Source organism: Oncorhynchus mykiss, chromosome 13, assembly GCF_057628025.1.
Source record: "Oncorhynchus mykiss isolate SJ-2025 chromosome 13, ASM5762802v1, whole genome shotgun sequence".
Taxonomy (NCBI): Eukaryota; Metazoa; Chordata; class Actinopteri; order Salmoniformes; family Salmonidae; genus Oncorhynchus; species Oncorhynchus mykiss.
Window position 1 is genome coordinate 50,528,871 of NC_143034.1, and position 22,193 is coordinate 50,551,063.

At 45.2% G+C, this 22,193-nt stretch overlaps 1 protein-coding gene across 1 annotated transcript in view; it reads right to left on the reverse strand.

Moving 5' to 3' along the window:
* Positions 1 to 22,193, reverse strand: part of col5a3a (collagen, type V, alpha 3a) — a 74,876-nt gene that overhangs the window by 39,117 nt on the left and 13,566 nt on the right. The window contains 14 exon segments of the mRNA XM_090196471.1: positions 309 to 362; positions 599 to 655; positions 768 to 851; positions 1,555 to 1,629; positions 3,675 to 3,737; positions 4,759 to 4,800; positions 5,012 to 5,065; positions 5,219 to 5,338; positions 5,553 to 5,672; positions 6,619 to 7,011; positions 8,901 to 9,023; positions 17,940 to 18,102; positions 18,590 to 18,803; positions 20,026 to 20,193. Of these exon segments, the coding sequence (XP_090052597.1) occupies positions 309 to 362; positions 599 to 655; positions 768 to 851; positions 1,555 to 1,629; positions 3,675 to 3,737; positions 4,759 to 4,800; positions 5,012 to 5,065; positions 5,219 to 5,338; positions 5,553 to 5,672; positions 6,619 to 7,011; positions 8,901 to 9,023; positions 17,940 to 18,102; positions 18,590 to 18,803; positions 20,026 to 20,193 (1,730 nt within the window).

A 22,193-nucleotide genomic window follows, 5' to 3' on the forward strand; every position in this document is an offset into this window, starting at 1 on the left:
AAGATAGACAGAGAGGGGGAGGAGGAGGAGAGAGAAAGATAGACAGAGAGAGGGGGAGAGAAAGAGGAGAGAGATGAAGAGGGAGGGGGAGGACAGAGAGAGAGACAGAGAGAGGGGGAGGAGGAGGAGAGAGAAAGATAGACAGAGAGAGGGGGAGAGAAGGAGGAGAGAGATGAAGAGGGAGGGGGGAGGACAGAGAGAGGGACAGAGAGAGGGACAGAGAGAGAGTGAGACCAGCAGGATACATCAAAATCTAAATGGACCTTGACTGCTCTGTGGTAGCAAGTCAAAATAGAATATCCTCTTACCCTGGGGCCATGATCTCCAGCGTCACCTTTAAGTCCAGAGGGACCAGTAAGACCCTAAACACCGAGATGAAAGACAGTCAAACCAAACAAGGACATATAAAGAAAATCCTGTTAAGTTACATTAGTGATGATCAGACTGCTGAGTGTTTGTATGTGCATGGAGACAAAATGGTCTGTGGTCAATGTGGTTGTGGTGGACTGTAGATACGGGAGTATCTGCCAGGTGTAGATAGAGAATAAGGTAGAATTTAAGATTGTGGCCTTTGGTTTGAACTAGGTGGGTATCCTACCAGTGGGCCGGGTCGCCCTGTAAGACCCAGTGGACCTGGGGGTCCCTTCAACGACATCTGGAATAAACAAGGGTAAGAAGGACATGGTTAGATAAGTTAAGGCTAATTTCTAATGTAAAAGCAGTAATGATGTTCCAAGTTATAGTTGTAGTGGACAGGTGGACGTTACTTTGGTCTGCTGCAGGATGGCCTGAGCCTGGGCCTCCTGGGCCGACACCACAGGCCCCTTCTGAGAATCACCACCATGTCGGAACTACACGAGGAAGGGGTAGAGTGATCAACCTAAATACACGCAGTATAAGTCTATGGGAATACACAATGTAGATTTCACCTGGCCTCATCAGCATTCAATCTCACAGCTCCACCTAGTGGCTCAGAGCTGTCACTGCCCTCCCTCAGGACAGCTTCACATATGGGGAATCCCCAAAAACCACCCCCCACACCCCTACCAACTCCCTCGGAGGGCTCTCCCTGGGCACACTCTTGACCTGAAACTCATGTTTCACTTTTAAATAATAAAACAGCATGAAATTCAAATGAACAAATCCCTCCTGTCGTTTTACAAGATATAAACCTCAGTAAGAGTTAAATATTTAATTTTGAGGTATTTGTGTCAAGTCTCAAAATCAGACAAAAAAAGTGCATGTGGCATATAATCAGGCACATCTCTTTCGTATGAAATTGCACAAGCTACAAAAACATTTCAGTGCTTGTCAGGATAGTAAAGTCTGCAGCCCTGCTATCTGAGGGTCTAATTAGCCCCTACACCTTCGATCATTTTCTCTCCCTCAGCTATTGGACACTTGTGCAAATGGGGGAGGCGCGCGTGAATGCTCAAATTGTGGGCAGAGGGGAAGGGAGTGATTTGGGATTCAGCCACAGTCAATGGGAACTGAAAATGAGAGTGTGTTCAGCTGAAGGAAGTTTAAATAATGAGAGTTTTATCTAATTCTTACTGGTAACATCAGCATTGTTCCTGGAGGACCAGGTATCCCATCAACCCCAGCTAAACCAGGACGTCCTGGAGGACCCTGAGAGAGACAAAGGGAGAGAGAGAGGGAGGGAGGAGGATACTAGTCATGACTGTATGAGGGTTTATACAGTGAACAACACAAGTATGTACAATACAGGCCTGTAAACACAAGTATGTACAATACAGGCCTGTAAACACAAGTATGTCCAGTACAGGCCTGTAAACACAAGTATGTCCAGTACAGGCCTGTAAACACAAGTATGTGCATTATAGGCCTGTAAACACAAGTATGTACAATACAGGGCTGTAAACACAAATATGTACAATACAGGCCTGTAAACACAAGTATGTCCAGTACAGGCCTGTAAACACAAGTATGTCCAGTACAGGCCTGTAAACACAAGTATGTACAATACAGGGCTGTAAACACAAGTATGTACAGTGGGAGTGTTCCAATGTGGACGTAAGGCTAAACACATGAGAATGATCCCTGAAATCCAATCTCTGTTAAAACAACCTCTGCTTCAGTTCCAGAGGGCATGTCACTCACTCTTTGTTTCATATCAATTCGCTTGTCTCTAGAGAGGAGGGGAAACAGTTGATGATTTTCCGCTTGATGCCCCTATCAGAAGCCTAATGTACCCATAAGCACCTCATAAAGAATTAGAGCTAATCCCAAACTGACAATCACCTAGTCTCTCTGCAGCAGAGACAAAGGCTCAATAGGAACCTTTATTGCAGTATCTGTCACACTGAGAATACTGTTGTATACTGTAAGGCATAACAAACAATGAAGATGAAATATTGTAAATAGGCAGGATTATGGAACACTGTTTATACATTTGTTTCTGATCTGCTTTGAAAGAAGAAAGCATTTGTTTGATGATCTGATTTGATGTGTTTGATTTGAGGTGAAACCTAGAAGACCTCCACGTTTTTCAACTACAACAACATCATTAAAAATCCTTTAGACCACTAGAGACGACTGAGCATCTGTTGGTTTGTGTCTGTGGGAGCGAGGCGGTTTTCAGGGAGGGAACACAAACACACAAAGGCACGCACATACACACACACACACACAGTCCAACAGAGAGAATTAGGTCGAACCCACACATGAGTCATCACCAGTCCTTTAGTCCCTTAAGCCCAGGAAGGTCACGGTCAAGACCACAGTGAGGTCACAGCATCCCTGACCTGTTTGTGTAGGCTGTGGTCAATCTTTGGTTACGGTCAAACCCAGAGGACAGTCCCTGTGGACCCTGACTATGGTCATACTGTCCCAGAGGACAGTCCCTGTGGACCCTGACTGTGGTCATACTGTCCCAGAGGACAGTCCCTGTGGACCCTAACTGTGGTCATACTGTCCCAGAGGACAGTCCCTATGGATCCTGACTGTGGTCATACTGTCCCAGAGGACAGTCCCTGTGGACCCTGACTGTGGTCATACTGTCCCAGAGGACAGTCCCTGTGGACCCTAACTGTGGTCATACTGTCCCAGAGGACAGTCCCTATGGATCCTGACTGTGGTCATACTGTCCCAGAGGACAGTCCCTGTGGACCCTGACTATGGTCATACTGTCCCAGAGGACAGTCCCTGTGGACCCTGACTGTGGTCATACTGTCCCAGAGGACAGTCCCTATGGATCCTGACTGTGGTCATACTGTCCCAGAGGACAGTCCCTGTGGACCCTGACTGTGGTCATACTGTCCCAGAGGACAGTCCCTGTGGACCCTGACTATGGTCATACTGTCCCAGAGGACAGTCCCTGTGGACCCTGACTGTGGTCATACTGTCCCAGAGGACAGTCCCTGTGGACCCTAACTGTGGTCATACTGTCCCAGAGGACAGTCCCTATGGATCCTGACTGTGGTCATACTGTCCCAGAGGACAGTCCCTGTGGACCCTGACTGTGGTCATACTGTCCCAGAGGACAGTCCCTGTGGACCCTGACTATGGTCATACTGTCCCAGAGGACAGTCCCTGTGGACCCTGACTGTGGTCATACTGTCCCAGAGGACAGTTCCTGTGGACCCTAACTGTGGTCATACTGTCCCAGAGGACAGTCCACTATGGGTCAATACTCCACGGGTGAGGATACTCACCAAATCACCTGGGTCTCCACTGGGTCCTCGGGGGCCCATTGGTCCTGGTCCACCTGGAATACCCTGGAGAATAAACACACAGTCAATCAGCACTGGTCCATAGTATCAATATGGGCAATACAATGGAGTAATAGCTATCAATGTGGTTTCAATGTAGTTTCAATGTAATATCAATGTAGTATCACTGTAGTATCAATATAGTATTAATGTAGTTTCAATGTAGTATGCATGTAGTTTCAATGTAGTTTCAATGTAATATCAATGTAGTATCAATGTAATATCAATGTAGTATCAATGTAGTTTAAATGTAGTATCAATGTAGTATCAATATAGTATCAATGTAGTATCAATGTAGTTTCAATGTAGTTTAAATGTAGTATCAATGTAGTATCAATGTAGTTTAAATGTAATATCAATGTAGTATCAATGTAGTTTAAATGTAGTATCAATGTAGTATCAATATAGTATCAATGTAGTATCAATGTAGTTTCAATGTAGTTTAAATGTAGTATGAATGTAATATCAATGTACTATCAATGTAGTTTCAATGTAGTATCAGTGTAATATCAATGTAGGATTAATGTAGCAACACTGTGGGCAATACAATGGAGTAATAGTTATGAATGTAGTATCAATGTAGTATCAATGTAGGATCAATGTAGTTTCAATGTATTTTCAATGTAGTATCAATGCAGCATTAATGTAGTTTCAATGTAGTTTCAATGTAGTATCAATGTAGTTTCAATGTAGTTTCAATGTAGTTTCAATGTAATATCAATGTAGTTTCAATGTAGTTTCAATGTATTTTCAATGTATTTTCAATGTAGTATCAATGCAGCATTAATGTAGTTTCAATGTAGTATCAATGTAGTTTCAATGTAGTTTAAATGTAATATCAATGTAGAATCAATGTAGTAACAATGTGGGCAATACAATGGAGTAATAGTTATGAATGTAGGATCAATGTAGTTTCAATGTAGTTTCAATGTAGTTTCAATGTACTATCAATGTAGTTTCAATGTAGTTTCAATGTAGTATCAATGTAATATGATGTAGTGGTAATGACTTGGAGCAGGGGTTTTACCTCCTGTCCTGGGGGGCCGACTGCTCCCTCCACCAGTGTACCCTGCACAACATCACAGAGATATGCCAATGACATATAAACACATTCAGTACATACCAGAGATATTTCAACATAAATACTCCATATAGTCTTTATAGAGTCATAAAGATTACATGAACAAAACACCGACTTGAAAGAAAAATCCTAAAATAAAATCTTAAGGGCCTAAGATGGATTTCCATGAGCAATATTATGTCTGAATACTCAAGCTCACCGGTTCAACGATGGCAGGCTCTCCCTTCTCTCCTTTCAGTGCTCTGCCACTGGCCTGAGGCACAGACAGACACAGACGGACAGACACATGAACAGACGTGTGAGGTGATTGATGACCTACTGTGTGTACAGCAGTTGTAGGTCATGTACAGCAGTCTCAGCAGTCTCTGAGTGAATACAGTTGAACTGAATGATTGATGAGTCCTACCTCTCCATCCCAGGTATCATCCCCCTCTCTCTCTGCAAAGCCATATCCGTCCTCGTACGTCTCATACTCTTCATACTCCTGGTTCTCTGTCTCGTTACTTATGTCCTCGTACTCTACAGCCTACGAGTCCACACAACATGCTAGTAAATCACATGGTGCCATTGACCACATGACATTGACCACATGCCATTGACCACATGACATTGACCACATGCCATTGACCACATGACATTGACCACATGAAAAACTGAGCTGCTACAGAACATGACATTGGTGCTAAAACTGAGCTTCACCATATGAACATACAGTACATCAAAATCTCAATTCAACTGACCTCGTACTCGCTGATATTGGGACCCACTGTTACCATGGAGACGGCGAGGTCATCGTACAGGTCGCCGTAGAAGTTGTCGTCAAACTCCTCCATCTGGGGCTTTTTGTCCAGCCTCTCCTCCTGCACAAGGCCAGAGCGTTTAAGGTCAGAACCATGGTAACAGAAACCACGGAGACACTGGGAAACATTATGGTCTGTCTGTCTGTCTGTCTGCCCAGTCCACTGAGTTTGCCCAGGGCTTCCATTTTACACAGCCTATCACAGCATACAGTTTGCTAAGCTAGTTAGCAGCACAGGTGTTGGTTATGGGAATAGGCAGGTCATACATGTAGCAAGCCTCAGGGTGTGTTATTAATCATTCTATGGTGATGGAATATTTCACAACCAGGTAGTGATGGCAGCATAACATGGACTGTGACAGCCATTACAGCCAGAGTATGAAAATAAGCTAATTCAGCAAATTAGCAAAAGTAGCAAACGATAAGCTTTAGAGAGTTCAATCATGGAGACTTTTTTTTTTACCAACATATTTGCTGACAAAACAACTTTTGAAAGACTGAATGCAACACAGGAGGCATACCGTTTTGGATACATGTATAGCTTAGGTCAAGGAGACATCACAGAAAAACTACAACACACAACACCTCATACATACCACTTACTCAGATATGTATGTTCAACTACAGGTACTACTAAAGACAGAACTAGTGTTATCCACACAACTAGATTCCTATTAATGTCTTGCAACCCATAAACAACTACTGCGACAATTGAGTCACAGTTGTCTATGTGTTATAACACAGTGTAGAACATAGTCTAAATTCTAGATTGTCTGCATATTCTACTTAATCTAGATCTAGAGGGATGCAGGGATTCTCCGTGTTCCATTGTGAGTCCTGGAAGAGGAGGAGGTGATTAGGGTAGTGCTGGTTAGGTTAGAGGTCATAGTGAGGAGAGGAGCAGGTTGACAGAGGGTGTAGATGAGGCATTCTGGGAGAGTGGGTCAGTGCTCTGTTAGGGATGGGATGGAGGGGGAGGGGAGCTGCATTGTAACTTTTCAGTCTACCTCCTCAGTGACCTTTGACTCAGGCAGTGCACTGGGCACCACGGAGGGGTCCTCAATGTCAGAGTCAGGCCTGTGTGTGGGCCTCTCTGGGATCATGGTGGTCTGGTCAGGGGCTTCAGATGGGGTGACAGCTTCAGGAGTGAACAGTTCCATCGTAGATGGCTTTTCAGTGGGATAGTAGGTTTCTTGAGATTGTTTTTCAGGCAAAACAGTGGACACCTGGATGAAACCCTCCTCCTCTGGGCCCGCCTCTCCTTCTTTTCTCTTCTTGCCCCTCCCCTTCTTGTCACGCTTCTTTTTGTCCTTTTTGCCTTTCCTGTCTTTTTTGGAGCGTTTCATTGGCTCCTCTGGCTCGTTGCTTTGTATCATGGGATCAGGTTTAAGTTGAGAGGTCTTTTATGAAAGGGGGGGGGGGGGGCATGGGAGGAGGTGGGGCAGGAACAAGAGAAACAACAACATGGTGAAATACCTGAAACATAACATGCCAAGAGAAGAGAGACACTATGCACACATCCAGTAGGACCAGGCATAGATCAAGACCCCCCCCCCCCTCCCCCCAAGCCGGTCACATACATACGGCGCGCACACATGACGTGTGCGCACACACACACACACACACACACACACACACACACACCACACACAGAGTAGTCTTGAATGAGACTACTGTTTATTTATCATTGTTTACCACTGGCCTGTCAACAGAGAGGACATACTTTCTCATGAGGTCAGGGGTCAGTGTGTTTATGACCCTGTTGGGCTGTTAAAATATGTAAACATAAATGTCATTCATGTCCTTTTTTAACTCATATCCATATCTGTCACTATTACTGAAGACCTTTGTACGAGATCGTTGTTGAAGATCTGCTCTGGTAAATACGTTGATGAGGAGATTGTGATGGTTTGTAAACAGGGTCAGTGTGAGGAGGATATAAAGTGTGTAGAGTGAGTGATGCTGACAAGGTCTTGGACACAGAGCAGGTTTCTCAGCTGTAGATCTAGAATAGCCAACACGCTCTACGTCTGATTGACACTGATGGACAGTCCCAGGAGCAGCGCCAGGAATTGGACACACCCAGACCCAGACACACAGCCAGGCATAGGAGGCTACACACAGAGCACTGTTCTCACAGACCCTGACAGCATCTCCCTGCGGGCCGCATGAATCAATATTTCTTACTTTTCCTCTCTCCCTCTCTCCAAAACACTTTTCTCAAACATGAAGACACACACATACATCATAATATAACTCATCTCTCCCAAGTGTATCCCATTGCCCAAGCAGGCCCGGTGAAGAGGGGAAGAGCCAAAGTGGTGATATCCTGTGATATTTACGGGCTCCTGGCTGTGTGTGTTCAAGCTGAAGCAGCTCAACACTGCCATGGTAGAGTTTCACCACTCTGCTGCTGGCTCACTATCAAAGACAGAGGGAGGAGCTCCTTCTGATGCTGGCTGACTGATGTCTCATTCTGCTCTGGCCTGGCCTCCCTGTGTTTGAGTGGTGTGTTCCGGGCCCTTAGGCCGAGAAGACTGGGTAGTGATAAATCATGTGATACAGTAAATGGCCAAGGCTGGGATTGGCTGGGCTACAGAGGGCAGGGCAGGTCTCTGGCAGACCTTATTGATATGCATGCTGCTTGTTCATCGTTTAATCTGTTGGCTGAGAAACAAGGGGCTGAGGAAGCAGCTGTAGCAGCCAGCACTATGCTGTGTAGTCAGGACCTGCACAAAACCTCAACATGAAACTGTATCTCTGAAATGTTGAGCCCTGACTGAGCCAGCATAGAGAGAACTCAAACTGGAAATATCGCTATGTGAGTTCAACTCTAAAGCAGTCCAGACAAATACACTCTCTATTCCATAATCAAATTATGATTAAGGACCATCTGGGTTTTATTGAAGGTGCAGTTATTGCAGTTTTACTGAGGTTGTAAGGTTGTGTGTGTCATGTTAGCATCTACAGTGTCCCTGTTTACAGATGGAATTACAACCTGGTTTCATTGCTAGCAGCCAGAAACCCACATCATCAACTACTGTATAACAGATTATTTCATTGCATACATATATGAAAGAGAGAGAGAGAGAGAGAGAAGGGGAGAGAGAAATACATCGAGAGAAAAGAGGACCGAAATAAATAAATACTGTTACAGTTTGAAGAGGATATTTTGGATGGATGATAAATAAAACAAGACAGGTGAAGGGGAAGTGGAATAGTGTGTGTGTACTGTGTGAGTATGTGTGTATGTGAGAGGGTGTCTCCCCCTGGTGGCTGGAGTACTGACCTGCTCAGGGTTCTGGGCCTGCCTGTTGTAGGACAGGGGAGAGTCACAGTCAGGGATGTAGTGCAGGCAGTAGTCAGCCGCCGCCTGGGCGTCCTCCAGAATCAACAACTGCTGGATCTCTCCCTGGAAAACACACACACACACACACACACACACACACACACACACACACACACACACACACACACACACACATACACCAGAAAGGCAGGCAGACAAGCATACAGAAAAACATATAAGCATCATGTTAACCTCACAGACAAACATACAGGGACAGAAAAGATCAGCACATCACTCTGACAGTCTATGAGAAGCACTGCGACGGCCTCGGAGGACCAGGATGAAAATGGCTGGGAAACAGAATGCTCTGTAGGATGTTGCCATACCACTAAGAGAATGTGTTTAATAGAGCTGAAGCCGTTTCACATGTGAATATCCTGTGTGTATAAAATGGCCAGTACTACTGTGACTGTTGCTCCCACAACCCCTCTGTTCCCAGGCTTCTAGCAGGGTGCTGAGTGTACACATAACAGTCAAATACTTCTGTCACACTCCCATTTCAAACACCCCTTTACATCCCCAGCCTGCCCCGGAGGGCCAGAGTGTGTGTACACATAAACACACAGACAGACCCCCCCCCCCCCCCCCCCGGTCTCCCTCTGGTCCCACTGAGTCCACACACGCTAGCACACCCAGCTAAATGGTCCCCAACTCATTACCAAGCACTTTTTATTAGTGCTTCACTCAGATCTCACCGAGCACAGATCTCAGGCCAGTATTTAGCCAACATAAACTAGTAGGTTACACAACAGTTAATGCTCCAGAGATGAAAAACCCAATTAACATCAAATTCTACCACACCTTTTCAGAGAGAGTGAAAGAGAGAGAGAGAGAGAGCGAGAGAGAGAGAGCGAGAGAGAGGGAGAGAGAAAGAGAGAGGGGGAGAGAGAGAGGGGGAGAATAGAGAGAGACAGGGGGGAGAATAGAGAGAGAGAGAGAGCGAGAGCGAGAGAGAGGGGGGATAGAGAGAGAGAGAGAAAGAGAGAGAGAGAGAAAGAGAGAGAGGGATAGAGAGAGAGAGAGAGAGAGAGAGGGGGGGGGGGGATAGAGAGAGAGAGAAAGAGAGAGAGGGATAGAGAGAGAGAAAGAGAGAGATTCTCAGCCAAAGATCAAAGGCCCTGTTCCACCTGTGGTACTGTATCCCTCCCCGCTCCCCCTAGCTGGCGCCGGCCGGCTGGTCAGCTTCGTAACTACTTTGTCCCTGCGCAGCAGATGTACAGCATTACAGTACAGAGCCACAGAGCCACAGAGCACATCTCTAGACATGGAGTCATCCTTATCCCTCTATCAGCACATTACAGTGGCTGCAAATATCTCAGGAGAATACGTGTGTAGATGACTTAGGCCACAGTCTGGGAGAGAGACGGCAGGTAGCCTAGTGGTTAGAGCATTGGGCCTGTAACTGAAAGGTTGCTCTATCGAATCCCCGAGCTGACAAGGTAAAAATCTGTCGTTCTGCCCCTGAACAAGGCAGTTAACCCACTGTTCCCCAGTAGGCTCTCATTGTAAATAAGAATTGGTTCTTAACTGTCTTACCTAGTTAAATAAAAAATACAGTTCCTCCTCTGAAGTGCTGATGACAAAAACCAACAAAGAGCATCAGGTCACAGTCACACAGTGCTGTCTAGTTCCCATAGCGACACACAGGCTCAGCTCCACTGAAGAAAGAAGAATCTCCAACAGGCTAGTACTATTGGATACTCTGTATACAATGTAATGGATCTTTGATACCATCGTTTCAGCCAATAGAGCTGCTCCATTGACTAACATAGGACTAGAGTGGTTGGAAGTGTGGGCTTGCTATATGGTGCCCAGGCCTGCACTGTGTCGCTAGTTAGCTGGTATTTATTCAGAGGGGTTAGGTTAAATGCGGAAGATACATTTCAGTTGTGGTATTCTCTTTTCCCTTTTCCCTTTCCCTTTCATAGCAGCCAATTAAGGCCTTATTATATAGACCTTGTTAAAGCCACAGTGAACGGACTTCACCTCTTCTCCACTAATGAGATCTCACTCCATAAACAGTGGCTAGACCTGGCCTGAACTAGGAGTCAACCAACACTCCTTTGTAGCATTGTTATACAGTCTGTATCTCTCTGGGCTAATAGGACCAACAGGTTTATACACAACAACAACAATGAATATAGCTGCAAGCAGCAATGCCGGGGTTCAAGCTGTGGGCCCACTGTGCCACCATCAAGACAAATTGGACACATTGCCCAAGGATGAGCTGTACTCTGTACTCCTTACCACTCTTCGCAGATATGCGAACGAAAAATCAATCAGATCTCATGCTATATGAGTTGAATGTATTTTGAACTATTTTTTATGATATTGACCACTTTAAGTGGCTTCTTCCATTTTACAGGACTCTAGCTCAAACAACATGGCTGCTATGAGCCAATGAGCTTGCATTAAGGTTTTTCTTGTCCAACAGTGCCACAGTGTGGCCAAAATTAACCATATTTTATACGTTAGCTAGACTAATATCCCTGAGCATGTGTGCCAAATTTCACCACTCTGAGTCAAACAGATCAAGAAATATAAATATGTGTCCATTATAGCGGAAGGGTAGCCTAGTGGTTAGAGCATTGGACTAGTAACTGGAAGGTTGCAAATTCAAATCCCCGAGCTGACAAGGTACAAATCTGTCGTTCTGCCCCTGAACAGGCAGTTAACCCACTGTTCCTAGGCCGTCATTGAAAATAAGAATTTGTTCTTAACTGACTTGCCTAGTTAAATAAAGGTAAAATAAAAATAGCACCATCATGTGGTTGATCTAAATGTGCTTGCATACGTTGAGTCTAAACTGTATTTGGAACCTATGTACCAAGTTGTATTACAATACGAATATCTATGTCGGATTTATATCTATTTATGTGCCAGATCAGGTCCATGTGAATGTTTATTGGTCAGCAGTTGCCATGTTGTTTGACATACTAGACTGAAAAATAGTTCATTGAGAGAGCTTGTTCCATAGATGCCATATATACATTTTTATGCAGATCAGTCATTCAGTGCCAGAGGAGTAGTGTTTTAAGTGTTTTCACATCATTCTAAATGTCGGAAAAGGCATCATGGCGGACCTTATAGGTCCATGAGGCAAATTTGTTCCTTGTGAGGAGTGGGACCTATGCACCAAATTTCATGACTCTCCATCACAACTGCTGAGTAGCACGATTTAGCATTTTCAATCGCTTGTTAAAGTGCCACAATGTGGCCAATTGGCATGGGATTGCAAGAGAGGGTGTGACCCACGGGCCGTTACCATCATGCCAAGTTGTGTCCTCCTAGACTTACCATCTCACAGGAATTTGCATGTTATTTTTCTTGGGGGGAAGAATACGGTATAATAATAATGAACCAGAAGAAATACAATAGGGTATTATCGGCTTCGCTGCTTGAACGCCTGACAACAACAACAACATCAACAACAACACACACTGCACTGAATATGACTACACCTCACCTCACTACAGTAAACAAGAAGAAATACAATACTTAGCTTCTTACTAGCCTGCAGGGCAACAGATGTCAAAACATCTGAATACAATCCTTAGAAAGGAGGAAATGCATCTACAACAGACAGACCTTGACTAACTAATGCAGCCTTTCCAATCTCTCCCGCTATCCATGAGATTCCGCTATCAATATCAAAACTGCCCTGTAAGACACGCTTGATAAGAACCCAACATCTAGCCAAACCAACACCAAAACTCTGAATGTTTTCTAAGGAGGCCTGATTACTCACAGTAATAATACAATGACTAATACAGACAGACAGACACGGTCAGATGTTGTTCACACATAAACACTGGGCTGGATCATATCTAACTGTGAGACGAGGCAAAAAAACACACAAACAGCCCACATAGAGCCCAGACAATACATTCAGACTTGCGGACAGTTAAATGATAGTTTTAGTATGTGTACGTGCATGTGTGTGTGTGTGTGTGTGCGTGTGTGTGTACAGTATGTACGTGCACATTCTTGTGTCCGTGGCTCTGCACGTGTGTAAACAACACCAACAGTCATTTGAAGGCAATCTGGAAGCAATAGAGGCATTAGGGGCTGACCACCGTCCCCAAGCTCCCACACTATGTTCTCCCACGCTGGGGGAACTGGGCCGGAACACTGGCCCCCTGGATCCCTCCTGGGTCCTGGGAACAGAGCGGGCCTGCGAACAAGGCCAACCTCTAATCTCTCCCCCAGTACCAGCCTCATCCAGGTCAACGCAGCCCTGACCCACAGCCATTCAACATGGGACACATGAGCTAGCATCTCACTCACTTAGGCTATTCAGAGAGAGCAGAGCAGAGAGAATGCTAAAGAATATGTTGATAATTGACGGGTATTAGTCATAAGGATGTCAAAGGGACGCTTTTTTTTTTTGCAGCCTGAGGAATGATTCATGGGATGTTTTGAAAGATGGGGTTGGGGTGAAAATGGATCTTTACAGTTGTTTTATGCAAGGAATGTTCAGGGGAAGCATTGCTTAATTGCAGAAAGAAGACTGTAAAGTTAAGCCATCAGCGGGAGGGGAGGTTATTGTGTGGGGGCGTGGCTGGAGGGAGATTGTACAGTTATTGTCTACGTGAGAACATCAGGGGACACCTGGTTCTGAGAGGGTGAAAGCTGAGAAGACTGAAGTTTGTGTACATTAACCCATTAGGGCCAGATAATATCCCTTCATCTGTACTTTTGCAATGTCTCAAGTGGGCAAAATCTGGGTTGGGATGGTACCCTGAGGGGCCTGAGAGATGGGAGGGTGTGTGCTCTGTGACCCCCTCCTACTCTCCCCCTCTGTGTCTCAGGGTCGGCGGACATGAGCAGAAATAGGACTGCTGCTCTACTCGGCTCTCTTTATGCTGGAGGCTACTGAATTGAGAGTGGAGCTGCATTGGAATTACAATGGACTAGGCCTGCACACTATCCTGGGAGAGACATTGGGAATGACTTATGGAACAGGGTTAGGGAAATGAAAATAAAAGAATATGAGCTTCACTTAGAATTCATTTATCTTTTTATTGTTTGATTTGAAAGCACATATGTACGGCACACACATCCAGACACACACACACACACACACACAGAAACACACACACACATTATGTTATTCACATATTTAACTACACATCATAACTCACTCTTCAGTGTCCATTCCAATTTTAAGGATCCATAATGACATTGTTATTTCCCCAAACACTTTCACCAAGCTCAAACAACCCAAGCCATCATTAAATATGTGACCTTTGCCCTCCACAGCTACTCAGGGATAATGATGAGGACAGCAGCCCTGACGAGTGTCGCCGTAGGGATAAACACTGACGACTGGGAAATTCCTCTTCCCACAAGATCAATCCTCCCAATCAGCAGGCATGAACAACACTCACACATTCATTGACACATGTTCACACTCACGCACACTCTGAAACGTCAAAATATAAAGCTGTCTGTTCAAATGTCAACACCTCTAACACACACTCTCCAAAACATCCAAACTCACTCATACAAATATAAATGTTGAGGGTCATTTCCAGGTATTTGATCACAGTAGAAAAGATGTGGCCGAATCAGAGCATGTCTGAACAGTACCTGCCCCCCCCCCCCCCCCCCCCCCCACTCCCTTCCGCAAACAACCTAGTCCTCCCCTACCTGCTGCTCCACTCTCAACTGTTCTCCACCCCTCCCATTCACACCCCATTAAAGCTTACAGCAACAATACATACTGCTCCAGCCTGCATGTTCAAAACTGAACACAATTAGTGAAGTATGTGATGGAATGTGCCATCTCTTTCGTTTTTATGGGCCGGGACAGAAATGAGGTTATGAGAAGAGAAAGTCATCCAAGTTAAAACAAGGTTAATGGGATCGGGATCCCCTGCGGGTTCATGTCAGAATATTCAGCTAATATATGACCCGAGTGAGTATCTCCACTGGTCTAACAGGCATATTGGATGAATTAAGCTCACATGGAAATAATGGTTATTTTATTCTTGTCCGTTGTGGCTTTAGAGGATCTCATTCACGCCTCAATAAAATAATGTCTTCAGGGCTACAAATAGAATTTATAGTAGGTATATTGCATTAGGGTTTAAGTCAGAGTGCTAACCTCCTCGCGGTATTGTCTAGGCAAAGGCTAAGGCTAAGGAGTGTATAAAACATAAGGAACACCATCCTAATATTGAGTTGCACCCCCTTTTGCCCTCAGAACAGCCTCAATTCGTCGGGGCATGGACTCTACAAAGTGTTGAAAGCGTTCCACAGGGATGCTGGCCCATGTTGACAACATTGTTTCCCACAGTTGTTTCAAGTTGGCTGGATGTCCATTGGATGACTGACCATTCTTGATACACACAGGAAACTGTTGAGAGTGAAAAACCCAGCAGCATTGCAGTTCTTGACACACTGACACCGGTGCGCCTGGCACCTACTACCACATCCCGAGTTCGAAAGCGTGCTTAAATATTTTGTCTTGCCTATTCCCCCTCTGAATGGCACACATACACATAACCTGTCTCCTCCCCTTCATCTACACCATTCATCTGCCATTTAACAAGTAACATCAATAAGGGATCATAGCTTCCACTTGGATTCACCTGGTCAGTCTATGTCATGGAAAGAGCAGGTGTTCCTAATGTTTTGTACACTCAGTGTAGACGATCCCAGTATTTGATACCTCATCCAGACAAGCTACCGGAGAGCTACTGCCGCGAAACCTCAACAAAAATGATATTCTACTCGGATGAACCAGGATGACTTGACCCTGGACCGTCTTGACCTACGAGATAAGAATAAGGGACAAACAGAAGTGGTATGACACCATTGCTGATGAAGCCAAGGCTAACTCTAAGGTGGACTATCACTGGGGAAGACTACACCTCCCCACGGCGTGAGGACCCTCATCCTGGATCTCACACGTCATTGACCCTCACCCTGGACCTCACACGTCATTGACCCTCATCCTGGACCTCACACGTCATGGACCCTCACCCTGGATCTCACACGTCATTGACCCTCATCCTGGACCTCACACGTCATGGACCCTCATCCTGGATCTCACACGTCATTGACCCTCACCCTGGACCTCACACGTCATGGACCCTCACCCTGGACCTCACACGTCATTGACCCTCACCCTGGACCTCACACGTCATGGACCCTCACCCTGGACCTCACACGTCATTGACCCTCATCCTGGACCTCACACGTCATTGACCCTCACCCTGGACCTCACACGTCATTGACCCTCACCCTGGACCTCACACGTCACCTGGACGCCTTTGACTCCCAGTGCCTCTGCCGCATACTGGGCATCACATGGCGTGACCACATCCACACTTCTTTCCGTGGCCTCCAACTGCTCTTAAATGCAAGTAAAACTAAATGCATGCTCTTCAACCGATCATTGCCCGCACTCACCCTCCCGACTAGCATCACTACTCTGGACGGTTCTGACTTAGAATATATGGTCAACTACAAATGCCTGGGTGTCTGGTTAGACTGTAAACTCTCCTTCCAGACTCACATTAAGCATCTCCAATCCAAAATTAAATCTAGAATCGGCTTCCTACTTCGCAACAAAGCCTCCTTCACTTATCCTGCCAATCATACCCTCGAAAAAAGGACTATCCTACCGATCCTTGACTTCGGCGAAATAGCCTCCAACACTCTACTCAGTAAATTGGATGTAGTCTTTCACAGTGCCATCCGTTTTGTTACCAAAGCCCAATATACTACCCACCACTGCGACCTGTATGCTCTTGTTGGCTGGCCCTTGCTACATATTCGTCGCCAAACCCACTGGCTCTAGGTCATCTACAAGTCTTCGCTAGGTAAAGCCCAGCCTTTCAGCGTACTGGTCACCATAGCAACACCCACCCGTAGCACGGGCTCCAGCAGGTATTTTTCACTGGTCACCCCCAAAGCCAATCACCTACTTTGGCTGCCTTTACCTTCCAGTTCTCTGCTGCCTATGACTAGAACGAATTGCAAAAATCACTGAAGCTGGAGTCTTATATCTCCCTCTCTAACTTTAAGCATCAGCTGTCAGTGCAGCTTACCGATCCCTGCACCTGTACACAGCCAATCTGTAAATAGCCCACCCAACTACCTCATCACCATATTGTTATTTTTGTGCTCATTTGTACCCCAGTATCTCTACTTGCACATCATCATCTGTACCTCTATCACTCCAGTGTTAATGCTAAGTTGTAATTATTTCACCACTATGGCCTATTTATTGCCTTACCTCCCTAATCTTACTTTGTTTGCACGCACAGTATATAGATTTTTCTATTGTGTTATTGACTGTACGTTTGTTTATCCCATGTGTAACTCTGTGTTGTTGTTTTTGTCGCACTTCCTTGCTCTATCTTGGCCAGATCGCGGTTGTAAATGAGAACTTGTTCTCAACTGGCCTACCTGGTTAAATAAAGGTTCAATTTTTTTTTTTAAGTAAAACATCCAGAACTCCACAATACGTCAAAAGATGGACCATCCCCGTCTCCTCCCTGGTCAGAGCCTCCTGACTCCGACTGTTCGGTCACCTGGTCAGATCAATCCCACCTCTGGAGCCTGCCCTTATACTAAAGGAATCATCCCCCAACTGGCCAGGCCCAAGAGGAAGACCGAGAACCAGGTCATCCAACCAGTTGGACAACGACATGCACGACCTGGGACTCAACAACACATCAGCCTGGGACCTGGCCTAGAATAAGACGGCGTGGAGATCCATTTGTCGAGGAGCTACGCTCCGAGGAGTGAGCAAAGATGAGTGAGTGAATATTACATTATGCCAAGAATCCAGTTAAGACAAGTTCCAACAAATAATACTGATGTTTCTCAGATCCAATACCAGAATGAACCAGTTTGTGTTCTGCTACTGATGAGACTACAGTACATACATACCAAATCCTACATACAGTCCATGACACTGCTTCATTCACACCCAACCCTGACTCCCTCGCCCTGGTGTCCTACCTCAAACACCTCCTCGTCCAGTAGTCGTGTTCCAAACACGATCACCCCCTCCGTGCTGACCAGGGGATTGTCCCCTCTCAGTAACTCCAGAGTCTGCACCTTCTCACAGTCCAGGTACAGGGTGACTGACTTGCCCTCCACACTGTAGGCTATTCTATGCCACCTGGACAGACAGAGAGTTGGAGATGGGTTTGTACATCTTTATTATGCAGATGTAGTGTCAGGTTGAATGTAGGTCACTTGGGTTCAGTTAGAAGGAGGCACCACCTGTATGCAGTATTCTGAGGAAGGGTTTTCTAAGGTCAAATGCATTGAATCACATTGTAGTATTTTACAGGCTCAAGTCAAGCCATTGACCTTATATTGTGAGCCAAGAACTCTATGGTACTAACGTGATCTATGTGTGTCCTCTATGGCTGCAGGTCACTTAGGGTCAAGCACACTTTCAAGTGAGATCACATACTAAGGAAACTGCATATTTTGGGTCAGGTTTCAGTGATACCCAATGGCCAACCAAACGGCACGATGCAGGTGAATCTCACCCAATCATGTCAATATGTGTCAATCATAAATCAGGGGCTACAGAGTTTGGGTTTTGAGAAGAAGTCCTCGTCAAGAGCCAAGGACATCAGGCCAGGGGTAGTACCCACTTTCCATCAGCCAAGTTGATCTTCTTGAAGATGGGGTAGAGCTCCGGGGAGGGCTGTCCCTGGTGGTCTTCGTACAGGAAGACAGGCGAGCGGCCCACCTCCAGCCCCAGCTGCTGTACACCTTGCTCATCATACACAGACAGCAGGAAGAACTGGGTGTCCTTCTTTGCCCTCACTGTTGTCATCAGGGAGAAGTCCACAGGGAACAACGAGTCTGGGGGGGAAGGGGGAACAATTGGTGTGGATGATATGGTTGACCTTTTCTACTCTGTTGTTCTCTAATATGTTAAAATAATGTTGCACCCGACACTGTTTTTTATATAAAAATACATAATGCAATTTCTGTATCCAATGAAATAATATTCAAGTCAGTCATAGTCATACAGTCAGTCAAACAGTCATAGAGTCAGTCATAGAGTCAGTCATACAGTCAGTCATACAGTTAGTCATACAGCCCTACAGTCAGCCATATAGTCAGTCATACAGTCAGTCATACAGCCATATAGTCAGCCATACAGTCAGTCATACAGTCAGTCATACAGCCATACAGTCAGTCATACAGTCAGTCATACAGTCAATCACACAGTCAGTCATAAGGTCAGTCATACAGTCATACATTCAGTCATACAGTCAGTCATACAGTTAGTCATACAGTCACACGTCAGTCATACAGTCAGCAATACAGTCAGTCATACAGTTAGTCATACAGTTAGTCATACAGTCATACAGTCATACAGTCAGTCATACAGTCAGTGATACAGTCATACAGTCATACAGTCATACAGTCAGTCATACAGTTAGTCATACAGTCAGTCACACAGTTAGTCATACAGTCAGCAATACAGTCATACAGTCAGCAATACAGTCATACAGTCATACAGTCATACAGTCAGTCAAACATTTCATCTTACAGTTAGACAGAGTCTGTATGCAGTCAGTCATACAGCCAGCGGTACAGTCATACAATCATACAGCCAGTCATACAGTCAGTCATACAGTCAGTCATACAGCCATACAGTCAGTCATACAGTCATACATTCACTCATACATTCAGTCATACAGTCAGTCATACAGTCAGTCATACAGTTAGTCATACAGTCAGTCATTTAGTCAGTCATAGATTAAGTCATACAGTCAGTCATACAGTCAGTCATACAGTGGAGAACACAGTAGGTAGCAACAGACCACTTTGGGAACTCCCACACTGGCAAGACCCACTGCCACTCCCAAAATAACAATATCACACATCTGAACTTCAATGAATAATAATAATGGCCTGTGCTACTACACCCTAAGACCTACACCCATGGAGAAGAGGGAGAACAAAGTCAGGTCCGTTGTGTTACAGTGAAGCTTAGGATTCACTGCAATTACCACACATACACCATAACCCAGACACATTGGATGTGAACTACATCTCTACAGATTGTTGTTACCTGGGAAGAGCTGTTTGGTGGGTGCACTGAGCTGGATCTTCTTGTCTATCCTATAGGCCATGTCTGTCTCCTCCATGTCCTTCCTGCTGGTGCAGAGGCCAGCCTCCATGGACACCCCCTCCATGTTGTCCGACAGCTCCAGTACCCGCAGCACATCGATGGGATCAGCTGCACACAAGAGAGAAGGAGACACATCAGTACACAGTGATACAATAACATGTACTTCATATGAGAAATATGATGTGTTGTACAGTACCTTGTACTGAAACTATAGCCAAGCGAACAGATTTTTATAAGCTATGTGTCCAAGTTTCAGTTCCGCTAATGATATTCAGACATTTGAGGGAAAAACTAAATCATCATCATTTTGGACCTTAGGATTCTCACAGCAGCTGTAAGTAAGCATGTTGTTTTCAACCAGTACAGTACAGTCACCGATGTGATATTTGGCTTCCTGGCTACACAGTGCTGGTAGGCTGTGTTCTTTACAGCAGAGAGAACTGCCAGTTCGGAGGAGCTGGTGGGAACCTGTGTGTGTTTGTGTCTGTGTGTGTGTGTGTGTGTGTGTGTGTGTGTGTGTGTGTGTGTGTGTGTGTGTGTGTGTGTGTGTGTGTGCGCGTATGTGTGTGTGTGTGTGTGTGTGTGTGTGTGTGCGCGTATGTGTGTGTGTGTGTGTGTGCGCGTATGTGTGTTGTTGTGTGTGCGTGTGCGTGTGCGTGTGCGTGTGTGTGTGTGTGTGTGTGTGTGGTGGTGGTGGGGGGGATTAGAGGAGACAGAGACAGGCCCACTCAGTGCTGAAAGCAGCAGTCCTGCAGGTGGCCTTCTGTTCCGGGGCTATTATTATGGGATCCAGCCATGACTCCGCCTACTGTATAATCCTGCTGTACACTACACACTGGAACACACCTGACAGCTGACACCTGCCTAGAACCAGCATCCCACAGCAAGACACCTCTCTCACCATCTCTCCCATTCACAACGTTTCACTGGCATGTGCAATACACATTTCTCCAGTTACAATGTGTTTATCAGGAATAAACACACAGATAACTCTTTCAGAAGTAACATGGGAATAAAAGATGTAGGAGTACGTACTAGTTCACACTGCTGTGTGTTCACCCCTTCGATGATAATTAAAACATGCCTGTAGTTTATTTACAGTTGGCTGGTTAGTTGTGTTTGACCATTATGATATTTTCTGTGTATAATGTGTAGTCACTAGGATGAGTCTGATCTGAGCTGTTGCAATAAGGCTCCCGCCAGCTGCTCTATGGGAGACTGTTTAAGGACATCACACATAGACAGACTACTGATTGAGGGAAATGGATTTAGTTACACATTGCAATATTATTATGGATGATATTATATTAATACTTTGACTCCAAGTATCAATTAGTCATTTATTTTGGTTTTGCTAGGAAGCGTTAGCTGGCGCTTGTCATCTGGCTGTACCTGTGCCAAAACTCCAGTATTTTTCATCCTATAGCTTGTTCTTTTTAAACAGTGAGCCAACATGTTTTCAGCACTTTTATTTCCCTAACTGATCAAAACTGTTTTTCTCATGCAGTCAGTCGCTTGTCTCTCTGCAGCAGACATATACAGAGCAATATGTTTGGAACATCGAATCGCAATAAAATCACTGTATTGAATCGCAATACATACATAGTTGTGAAAATCGCAATACATACATAGTTGTGAAAATCGCAATACATACATAGTTGTGAAAATCGCAATACATTGTATCAATACCTAAGTATTGTGATAATATCGTCTTGTGAGGTCCCTGGCCATTTCCAGCCCGAACACACACACACACACACACACAGCTTATGGGGAGGCTGCCAACGCAGAATTGAGCATTCCAGCCATTTAAAATGAGGATCCTAAATTGAAGTTGCCCCCCGTAGCTCTCTCTCTCTCTCCATGCTACACTTTCTACTTTTCTTCTCGCTGTTAATTAAACATGTGGTGAGAGTTTAACCAGTGCCCACTCGCTGCTTGCAGAAAAACACCCTGTTAGCTTTTATGGCATTATTTATTTGCATAGCAGCGACCTTTTATTCACAGCAGCTCAGATCTCACCCACAGAGCACCCATAGAATGGTAACAGGCTGCACTGTAAATAGGTTAAGCTGTGAATTAAAGCCAGACTGAGTCTGAAACACAAT